Genomic DNA, 11,547 nt, shown 5'->3' with positions numbered 1-11,547 from the left:
ACGCTTCCTTCATGGTGAGACCTGGGCGAGCTCGTACCCGTCCAACATGTTCGGGGTTCCCCGGAGCGAGTGTCGGCTCGTCATTCTCTCGATCGGGAATGTACTCTCCCTTTCGACCTTTTCAATTGCATCTACAAGCTTCGGTACAATTGCCTCAATTTTTTCCTTCCATTTTCCCTTCGCAACGATCAACCCTGTCTTTGGGTCCAACCCTGCCCCATGAGCGAACAACCGGAACTTGGACCGTTCGGGCCGGTCCCATGTACGTGGAGTGATTCCATGATCCATCGAGTTTATTCTCAAACGCTGTCCACTTCGGAATGGCACTCTTGTAGCCACCGACCCCAAATGATGCGGAAGTTTCTTCTTTGCGGCATTTTCGGTATTTTTCTTCGATCGGGACACAAACTTAGACGATTTCTTATACTCCTTAAATGCGGCCCGGTGATCTTTTATCTTCACTAGATTTTCGGTATTATCATCGAATACTCGGATCTTCATTCTTATATTTGTCCCATAAATTTTTCTTGAAGCTCGGAATTGTATGGCCATCTTCTTCCATGTCCATTCCTTGACTTTATCCTTCCGGCCTTCCGTCATGTCTTCCGGTAGGCTGAACTTTGTCGATAGCGTTTCCCAAAGAAATTTTTTCATGCTGTCGTTGACATAAGTAGCACCACTCTCCGGGTTCTTCGGCTTATGCCACTCTTGAATGCTGATCGGTACATGGTCCCTAACAATAACTCCGGATTGACTTGTAAATTTGCGGCAAAACTCCTTGGGCTCCACTGGTTCACCATTAGCCTTGAATGCCGTGAGGGCTAACCTGCCCTCGCCCTTTAGCACCCGCGTCGGGCCTCGTTTTGTTCTAACGGACTTGCTCGATGATCCGGAAGGCTAAAAGAAAAAATTATTCGTTAATAAGTGCAATACAAATAAATGAATGCATCTAGGGATGAACACGGACTAATTGATACATAGATATACACCTCGCCGGAGTTTGTGATGGACACTTCATTGTCTTTTCTAACTTGTTCAGACTCAAGTCCCTCGCCAAAATCATTCAGAAAGTCGGCGTACTCGTTGTCATCTCCATCGTCGGGTTCCGGACCACGGGCACTCTCATAGATCAATCGCCGCACCGCTTCTTCCCCCTCCTCATCTCGGACGAAGGTGCCGTCCTCCATACCTCAATGTCACCGCAAAATTAAGAAAGCAATTGTATTTCATTCATCATGGATAACAATTGAAATGAAGAAAGCAAAAAACCCTAACCCTAACCCTATCCCCCTCCTCCTCCGCCACCGCCACCGCCACACACTCGGCGTTCCCCCTCCTCCTCCGCCACCGCCACTCCTACTCGGAGTATGGAACTATGTATGTATCATAGTATAGTTCAAAAAACTTATTCAAATATAAACATAAATATAGGTGGAGAAGGATACGTGTTATTATGTTTCGTTAGCTGAGCTGACAGAGTGCAAGCCAAATTATAAATATGTTCCCGAAAGTAAACTAAAAAATCAATCTATGCAAAAGTAGCAGAATGCCTAGATAGAAACGAAATGCTCAGATATGGCCTAGCGCAAGGGCCGGTGGGATTCGGCGCCGATATTCAGGCGCCGCAATGCCGGTGCCGGACCGTGCCGCCGCCACGGGCGGCGGCCACCACCGCGGCCACGCGCACCTCGCCAACTACATCCACCTGCGCCACCACCACCCGCTCGCTCCGGGACCCCTCCACCCGCCGCTCCGTCGAGTCCGCCAAGGTGGCCGCCGACCCCGACCCCTACACCGACGACGACGACACAAACGACGGCCTCACCATTATTACTCCTAATAGACAGCACAAAACACACTCAAAACCGAAGCAATGCCGGCGCGTCGACGACGAAGTCCAGCACCATGACGTCGTCGAGCAAGGGCCTGAGGGCGGCCTTGGCCTCCTCCACCTTGGCGTCCCCCGAGCTGACCCCGGCGCCCTTCCCCTCCGCGGCGGCGGCCCTACTGGCCTCGCGCACCCCCTCCACGAGCCGCGCGACCTCCACCCCGTCCTTGACCTTGGCGAGCGTGAGCCGCACGGCGGCGCCGGGCGCGACGGGGGACGGGAGGTCGACGGCGTTGACCCAGTCGACGGCGGTGGCGTCGAGCGCGTTGCCCTTGCGCCGCCGCGGGCGCCGCCGCATTTCATCGAGCACCTAGAGCGCGTCCGGGATGTGCTCAGCGCGGCGAGGGAGGAAGACGCGCGTCCCGGCGGCGACGACGACGGCGTAGGCGTGGCGACGGCGTGGCTGCGGTGTGCGGCTGCTTGCGCGGTGAGGGAGCGGCGTGCGGGCGAGGGGAAGGAGAAAGGGGAGGGGATGGCGACGGCGGCCGGCGTGGAGAGGGAGGGAAGAAGCTTACCTTGCCGGCGCGGGGAGCTGCTGCACGCGGACGACGGCGACGGCGATGGCGTGGCGACGGCGTGAGTGCGAACTGCGGCGCGGCGTGGCTCGGACGGCGGCGCGGCGTGGCTGCGGACGGCGGCGTGGCTCGGACGTACGGTGGCGCGCGCGTTGCAGAGTGTCGATTTGGGGATTTCCCCTCCCGCGCGCCTAAGTTAACACAGGGGAGGGGCCTTTGGTACCGGTTGGTACCACCAACCGGTACGAAAGGTCTTTCGTACCGGTTGGTGGTACCAACCGGTACCAAAGGTTTTTTTTGGTTTTTCTTTTGCTGCTTCTTTTGTTTTTCTTTTTCTTTTCTTTTTCTTTCCTGTTTCTTTTGCTGTTTCTGTTTCTTTTCTTTTTATTTTCTGTTTCTTTTCTTTTTATTTTCTGTTTCTTTTCTTTTGCTTTTCTATTTCTTTTTTCTATTGCTTTTCTTTTTTTTTTCGTTTCTTTTCTATTCCTGTTTCTTTTTCTTTATTTTCTATTTATTTTTTCTATTTATTTTTTCTATTACTTTTCTTTTTCCTTTCTTTTCTATTTATTTTTTCTATTACTTTTCTTTTTCCTTTTTTTCTATTTCTTTTCTATTTATTTTTTCTATTTCTTTTCTATTTCTTTTCTATTTATTTTTTCTATTACTTTTCTTTTTCCTTTCTTTTCTATTTCTTTTCTATTTCTTTTCTATTTATTTTTTCTATTACTTTTCTTTTTCCTTTCTTTTCTATTTCTTTTCTATTTATTTTTTCTATTTCTTTTCTATTTATTTTTTCTATTACTTTTCTTTTTCCTTTCTTTTCTATTTCTTTTCTATTTCTTTTCTATTTCTTTTCTCTATTCTATTTCTTTTCTTTACTCTCGCCACGAGGCCGTCCGCACAGGAAACTTTCCCGCCCCGACGTCGCGCGGGAAACTTTCCGGCCACGACGCCGCGCGGGAAAAGAAAGGGCGGGAATGAAATTTTATTACGATTGAACTCGAATTAAAAGTACATAGCTTAACTGAAAATTAAAGAGACATGACCAAATTCCTGCGGGGAGTCATTCGGTCATACTCCTGCCTAGCCCTGTGGTACTCGCCACCTGTAGTCGTCGTAGTCGCCGTCATCATCGTCGGCGGCATCGGGGTCGCGGTACTCGAACGTCGGCGGGTGAGCACGCGTGGGCTGGGACCGAGGGTAGCGCAGGCGGGGGCCACGGTAGGCCATGACGCCTCGGAGAGTCCGGCCGCGCCACCACGGCCCGACGGCCGGCCTCGTTGAAGTTCGGAGGAGGCGGGCCGCCCTCCTCGTGCTCGGCAAGCGCCCTCTCACGCCGATTGATGAAGAAGCTTTCCCAAGTCGGGCTGTAGTCGGGATGCCACCGGGGATTCCTCCGCTGCTCTGGCGTCAGCTCGAAGTAGTAGTGGTTCGTGATGGCCATCTCGCGTGCCACACCTAGAGGGACAGGAGGGACCGGTACGCTTCCGACGCTCAGCAACCAGCCGGTCGGGACGCGATAGCCCGGCGGGCAGGGGTAGTTCGAGGCGCAAAGCGCCACCGCCTCCCGGTGGGTTAGAGATACGATGGAAGCCATGGGAGAGAATGATGAGGTTTGCAGATATGAGTCTAGATGTGATATGTAAATGGTGGCCAAGCCTACATATATATAGTGAAAAAATGGCGAGGAAGACGAGGCGGGAACCGGTGGAAAGCGCGGGAAGAAAATAGGCGGGAAGACGAGATCGAGGCAAACCTTTAGTACCGGTTGGTGGGTGCAACCGGTACTAAAGCTGTCGGCGGGATAAGGACGCCCTGCTCGATGAGATAAAGTATGTAGCGCACGACGCCCTGTCGGTGGGATAAGGACGCGTGGGTAACCTTTAGTACCGGTTGGTGGGTGCAACCGGTACTAAAGCTGTCGGCGAGGATAAGGACGCGTGGGTAACCTTTAGTACCGGTTGGTGGGTGCAACCGGTACTAAAGCTGTCGGCAGGATAAGGACGCCCTGCTCGATGAGATAAAGTATGTAGCGCACGACGCTCTGTCGGTGGGATAAGGACGCGTGGGTAACCTTTAGTACCGGTTCGTGTCTACAACCGGTACTAAAGCTGTCGGCGAGGATAAGGACGCTCCGCCTATAAAAGGAGCATCGATACACCATGGGAAGCAGCTCAACAAGCCAACATGGATGGAGAGTTTCATCACCATGGATGGAGGAAAGGGTTGGGAAATCTCCCGTGGCGGAACTTGTCGAAGATGCCCTTGGTGCACACGCCCTATGGCATCTTCGGAAGTTCCGCCTCGGAAAAATTTCCCTGCAAGCCCGTGGAAGACTCCATCTCCTCTAACAAATGTTGGGGAAAGGGTTGGGAAATCTCCCGTGGCGGAACTTGTCGAAGATGCCCTTGGTGCACACGCCCTATGGCATCTTCGGAAGTTCCGCCTCGGAATTTTTTTCCTGCAAGCCCGTGGAAGACTCCATCTCCTCTAACAATGTTGCGGAAAGGGTTGGGAAATCTCCGTGGCGGAACTTCTCGAATATGCCCTTGGTGCACATGCCCTATATATGGCATATTCGGAAGTTCCGCCTCGGAATTTTTTTCCTGCAAGCCCGTGGAAGACTCCATCTCCTCTAACAATGTTGCGGAAAGGGTTGGGAAATCTCCCGTGGCGGAACTTCTCGAATATGCCCTTGGTGCACATGCCCTATATATGGCATATTCGGAAGTTCCGCCTCGGAAAAATTTCCCTGCAAGCCCGCGTGACTTAACTAGTAAAACAAGCCAACCATCTCCATTGTTAATATCTTACATACAGTAACATCATTACACAAAAGTGATTTCCATATTGAGATACACAAGTTATGATCCCTATATGTAGCTAGCTAGTCTTCGAGTTTTCTTCGCTCGTTTCCCTTTCTTCTTCCTGCGACGCAACCATGGACAATCTTCATTGTTTAAGATGATGCTTGGGTCAATTTTTACCTTGAAGGGTGGAATATCGTCAAACTTATTATAATCTTCTGACATGTCTGTCTTGTCCTCTACTCCCACGATGTTTCTTTTCCTGAAAGAACTATGTGCCGCTTTGGCTCATCGTATGATGTGTCCTCTTGCCTTTCTTTCCTTTTTTTCGGTTTGCTAGACATATCCTTCACATAAAAAACCTGAGCCACTTCACTGGCTAGGACGAATGGTTCGGTGTCGTACCCAAGATTCTTGAAATCCACTGTAGTCATTCCGTACTGCGGGTCTACCTGTACCCCGTCTTTCAGGTTGAACCATTTACACCGGAACAAAGGGACCTTGAAATTAGGTCCATAGTCAAGTTCCCATATCTCCTCTATGTACCCATAATATGTGACCTTGTTCCCATTGCCATCTTCTGCATCAAAGCGGACACCATTGTTTTGGTTGGTGCTCTTTTTGTCTTGGGCGAAAGTGTAAAATGTGTTCCCATTAATCTCGTACCCTTGAAAAGTCGATATAGTAGAAGATGGTTGCTTGGCCAACAAGTACAGCTGCTCGTCATCGGTGACATTCATGAGACGTGTTTGCAACCAACCGCCGAAAGTCTTCATGTGTTCTCCATCAATCCAATCTTCACGTTGCTCCGGGTATTTAGAGCGTAAGATCTCCTTGTGTTCCTCTTTGTACGGAGCCACCAAGATGGAATTAAGTAGAAGCTGTGTAGTGTGCTTGAGTGAAAGAATGTCCGTCCATACACGTTGCTGATTTCTTTCCTAGCGTGCCTTTTCCACGCGGTCTCCCCTCATAGCGCGATTCGGGAACACCGATCGGCTTAAGGTCGAGAATAAAGTCAACACAAAACTCAATGACCTCCTCTGTTCCATAGCCCTTGGAGATGCTTCCTTCGGCCTAGCACGGTTATGAACGTACTTCTTTAAGACTCCCATGAATCTCTCAAAGGGGAACATGTTGTGTAGAAATACGGGACCGAGAACGCCAATCTCTTCGACCGGGTGAACTAGGAGATGTGTCATAATATTGAAGAAGGATGGTGGGAACACCAACTCGAAGCTGACTAGACATTGGACCACATCCTTACTGTAAATTTTGTAGAGTAAGTGGATTGATCACCTTCGAGAAATTGCATTGAGGAACGCACATAGCTTCACAATGGGTACTCGAACATTTTCCGGCAGAAGCCCCCTCAATGCAACCGGAAGTAATTGTGTCATAATCACGTGGCGGTCATGAGACTTTAGGTTTTGAAACTTTTTCTCCGACATGTTTATTATTCCCTTTATATTCGACGAGAAGCCGGACGGGACCTTGATGCTACTCAGGACTTCAAAAAAGATCTCCTTCTCCTCTTTGGTAAGAGCATAGGCGGCGGGACCTTGATACTTCTGCGGATTCGGGTTGTTTCCTTCGTGGATACTTTGCTGGTCCTGCCGTGCATCCGGTGTATCTTTTGTCTTCCCATACACGCCCAAGAAGTTTAGCGAGGTTCACGCAAAGATTTTTCGTCACGTGCATCACGTCGATTGCGAGTGAACCTCTAAGAATTTCCGGTAGGGTAGCTCCCAAAATATCGACTTCTTCTTCCACATGGGTACGTGTCCGTCAACATCATGCGGAGCAGATTGTCCGTCGGGACCCTTTCCAAAGATCACTTCTAAATCCTTGACCATATCATATATAACTTCCCCATTAGGGCGGGTAGGCTTGGTTCGGTTATCTGCCTCACCTCCGAAATGCTTTCCTCTCTTTCTTACGTGATGTTGTTTTGGAAGAAATCGACGATGCCCCGGTACACATTCTTGTTTCCCAAATAAATACTATCGGTCTCACCTAAACAGTGTGTGCATGCATTGTATCCCTTGTTTGACTGCCACGAAATGTTACCAAGAGCGAGGCCAATCATTGATGGTTACAAATAACAACGCTCGTAGGTTAAATTCCTTTTGTTCGTGCTCATCCCACACGGTACACCTTCGTCACGCCACAACTCTAAAAGTTCTTCAACCAATGGCCTCGGGTACACATCAATGTCGTTGCCGGGTTGCTTCGGGCCCTGGATGAGCACGGCATCATAATGAACTTCCGCTTCATGCACAACCAAGGAGGAAGGTTATAGATACATAGAGTCACCGGCCAGGTGCTATGATTGGAGCTCTGCTCCCGAAAGGATTAAAGCCATACGTACTTAGACCAAATCTTAAGTTCCTTGCGTCATCTGAAAATGACTTGAACTCTCTGTCGATTTTCTCCACTGCGACCCGTCAGCGGGGTGTCTCAGCATCACATCTTTCTTACGGTCCTCTTTGTGCCATCGCAACAACTTGGCATGCTCTTTGTTCTGGAACAAACGTTTCAACCGTGGTATTATAGGAGCATACCACATCACCTTCGCGGGAACCCTCTTCTACGGGGTGGACTCACCCTCAACATCGCCGGGGTCATCTCGCCTGATCTTATACCTCAATGCACTACATACCGGGCATGCATTCAAATTCTCGTACTCCCCGCGGTAGAGGATGCGGTCATTGATGCATGCATGTATCTTTTGCACCTCTAATCCTAGAGGGCAGACAACCTTCTTTGCTTCGTACGTGCTAGAGGGCAACACGTTCTCCCTGGAAGCATCTTCTTTATTATTTTCAGCAACTTTTCAAATCCCTTGTCAGAAGTACCATTCTCTGCCTTCCACTGCAGCAATTCCAGCGTGGTACCCAGCTTTTTCTGACCATTTTCGCAATTTGGGTACAACGGTTTGTTGTGATCCTCTAACATTTTCTCCAACTTCAACCTCTCCTTTTCATTTCCGCAGTTCATCTTCGCATCAAGAATGGCCCGACCCAAATCGTCATCCGGGTCATCAAAAATCGGCTCATCGAAAATGAGCTCTTCTTCAACTTCATCTTCCCCCATTCTACTACCACCGTCTTCAGTGAATAAGCTGGGATAGTTGTCACTATCCTCTTCTTCTTCGTTGTCTTCCAATATAACTCCTCTTTCTCCGTGCTTGGTCCAACAATTATAGCTGGGCATGAAACCATTCTCCGGCGGGTGGACGTGAAGGGTCTTCGAGGTAGAGTAATCCTTCATATTCTTACGGGAACTACATGGACAATACATGAAACCATTCGACCGCTTTGTTTGCCTCAGCCACGTTGAGAAAATAATGCATGCCGATAATGAACTCGGGATGGCACCGGTCACCGTACATCCATTGTCGACTCATCTGCATTTTATATGTATATCAAAAATCATTAAGTACACAACATCATGGATATATGAGTGACCAACTTAATTAATATTCAAGTTCATCACATAAAACTAATTGTTTTTATAAAAAGAAGAGGGGCTCACCGAGGTGGTACCGTGCCGGCTAGGGGACGACGCTGGCGATCGACGGCGGTAAGGACGGGGATGATACTAATTAAAACCTACAAAACATACCATAATTTCAGCTCAAATTGCATATAAAAAAATAAAATCACTAACTTAGGCATTTCACCGAACACCTTGCTTGCACTAGAAAAATAGTACGAGTTAAAACTACCAAAGAAATGTGCGAAATTAGGAACGCCGGAAGAAAGGATGATATTGCTAACCCTTGGATAGATGTATGCCCTTAATCTTGTTAAAATGGTGGAGACAAAATAGAGATTTGTTGGAGTGTGAGAGGTGCAAAGAAATTTTGTGTGAGAGGAAGAAGAGAAAAATGAGATGAAGCAGCAGCCAGGGACGGGCTGGCGACCAGTGATATAGGGGGCACCCTTTGGTACCGGTTCGTGTTACGAACCGGTACCAAAGGTCCTGCCCGGGCCCCACGACGCGTCCGAATTTTGGCCGAAGACCTTTCGTACCGGTTCCTAACACGAACCGGTACGAAAGCCCCTCACGAACCGGTACCAGAGCCCCTCGCCCGCCTGAACCTCCAAACCGGTGCAGATGACCCCATTGGTACCGGTTCGTAAGGGAACCGGTACCAATGGCTTAGATGGATGTGAGGTTTTCTACTAGTAGCACATAGCAATGACTGTTTCAACTGGGTTGAACATTTCTTCTCGTGCTTAGCAAGTTGACAATATGTCCTGTTTGCTCACATGATATAGATCGGTCACGTCACCACACTTTGCTTCATTGTGTTATCTTGAGGCAGCCATCTGCGGCTATATATACGAGCATATATCCATGCTTTCAGGGATAAACCATCTCACAATGGCATCTTCTTCCTCCTTGTTTCTCCTCACCGTCCTTCTTGCGCTGGTTTCATGGCAGGCCACTGCCTATGATCCTAGCCCTCTCCAAGATTTCTGTGTCGCCGACATGAAATCACCTGGTATATGTGTGTGTGTGTGTGTATATATATATTTATATATCTATAGTGTGTATATATTTATGTCTTGAACTAGCTCTAGTGATTTAGTAATATTATTGCAGTATATTGGTGATCACATCTAAAGTTCTGTGTGTTTTGCTAGCTATCCTCATACTAACATCAAATATTACCTACTATTTTCTGAGCTTTGCGTTACCTCGTCTATCCTTGCAGTACAAGTAAATGGGTTCCCTTGCAAGGACCCAATGGCCGTCAACCCAGACGATTTCTTCAATGCAGCCATGCTTGACCAACCCAGGGATACCATGAAGAGCAAGGTCGGCTCCAACGTCACCAACATCAATGTCATAAATTTTCCCGGCCTTAACACCCTCGGCATCTCGTTGGCGCGCATCGACTATGGACCATTGGGCGTGAACACACCACACATACACCCACGTGCCACCGAGCTCCTCACCGTTCTTGAGGGAACACTATACCTTGGATTTGTCACGTCCAACCCAAACAGGCTCTTCTCCAAGGTGGTTAAGAAGGGTGATGTATTCGTGTTCCCAAAGGCAATGATCCACTTCCAAATGAACCTTGCCCATGACAAGCCGGCAGCTGCGTTGTCATCACTTAGCAGCCAAAACCCTGGGGTTATTAGTATTGCCAATGCAGTCTTTGGATCAAAGCCACCGATTTCAGATGATGTTTTGGCCAGGGCGTTTCAGGTGGAGAAGGACCTGATCCATTGGCTCCAATCTCAGTTCTGGGAGAACAACAACTACTAACTTTTTTTGTAGGAGTTTCCACCTATGAGAAAGTTAATATGTAGTAGTAGTATATAGAATAAATGGCATGCATGCGTGCTAGTGAGACGTGATTTTTTTTTCCTTATGTATCATGACAAGATACGTTGCTTGTTGGATTGATGTCATAGTATCGTGATGCTGTATGCTTTCCACTATCTAATAAATGGAATACATTGACATGTTTCAGTTCCTTATTATTGAGGTAGAGACAACCATGAAGTTCATGAAAATAATTTGATGAGCGTGCATGTTGCTATTTCTAGATTCTGGGTATTTAGGGGATATGCTTTAGAGCATCTCCACCGGCGCCTTCGATAGCGGCCCCAATAGCGTTTTGGGGACCGAGAGCGAAAATGGCCCCACACCGGCGCGCCCCAAACGGCGCCGGCGATTTTTCGAGCGCAATAGAAGCGCCGGCAACCCTGTGCCGGCTCCTTGGCCAAGGGCGCGAATCGGGCGAACCGGCGACTCACGAGGCTGAAAATTTTGGGCGTGGGAGCCGCCTGTCAGCTACACATTCCCAAAATATACATCTTCTCCCCCAAAACCCTGTCCCCTCCTTCGCTCATTTCTCCCGCCCGCCGCTGCATCTCCCATCCAGCCTCCAACCCGAAAAACCCTCGCCGCCGTGCCATGCCACCAAAGAAAAATGCTCCGGCGAAGGCAGCAAATAAGGAAGTGTCGGATAGGGTCGTCGTCGTGTGGAAGGCAATCCTCGACAAGCAAGACATGAAGATCGCGTTGGAGAGGGAGAAGGTGGAGGCGGCGAAGATGGAAGCTCACGCTGCTGCCATGAAGGCCACCAACGAAGCGACGCAGCTATCGTTGGCCAAGATGTCTCAAGAATCCAAGATCTTGATGGCCGACATGGAGAAGATGGACCCGTTGGCGCGGGCGTGGCACGAGATGTACCGCGAGCGCATCGGCCAAGAGGTGATGGCGGCGCGAGCTACGTCGGCGTCTCCCCCGTCACCCTGCACGTTCATATCTCCGTTGGCACCCTCCACGTTCATCTCTCCGCTGGCACCGTCGA

General features: G+C 49.1%; 1 protein-coding gene across 1 annotated transcript; it reads left to right on the top strand.

The window, feature by feature from the left end:
• Positions 1-9,599: 9,599 nt before the first annotated feature.
• LOC124651084 (germin-like protein 8-4) lies at positions 9,600-10,493 on the top strand. The gene is made up of 2 exons (XM_047190227.1): positions 9,600-9,720; positions 9,934-10,493. Exons 1-2 carry the CDS (start codon positions 9,600-9,602, stop codon positions 10,491-10,493), a joined length of 681 nt encoding a protein of 226 aa, XP_047046183.1.
• The last annotated feature ends 1,054 nt before the right edge of the window (positions 10,494-11,547 follow it).

Source organism: Lolium rigidum, chromosome 5, assembly GCF_022539505.1.
Source record: "Lolium rigidum isolate FL_2022 chromosome 5, APGP_CSIRO_Lrig_0.1, whole genome shotgun sequence".
NCBI lineage: Eukaryota > Viridiplantae > Streptophyta > Magnoliopsida > Poales > Poaceae > Lolium > Lolium rigidum.
Note: the sequence above shows the minus strand (reverse complement) of the source record. Positions and strands in the feature narration are given on the sequence as shown.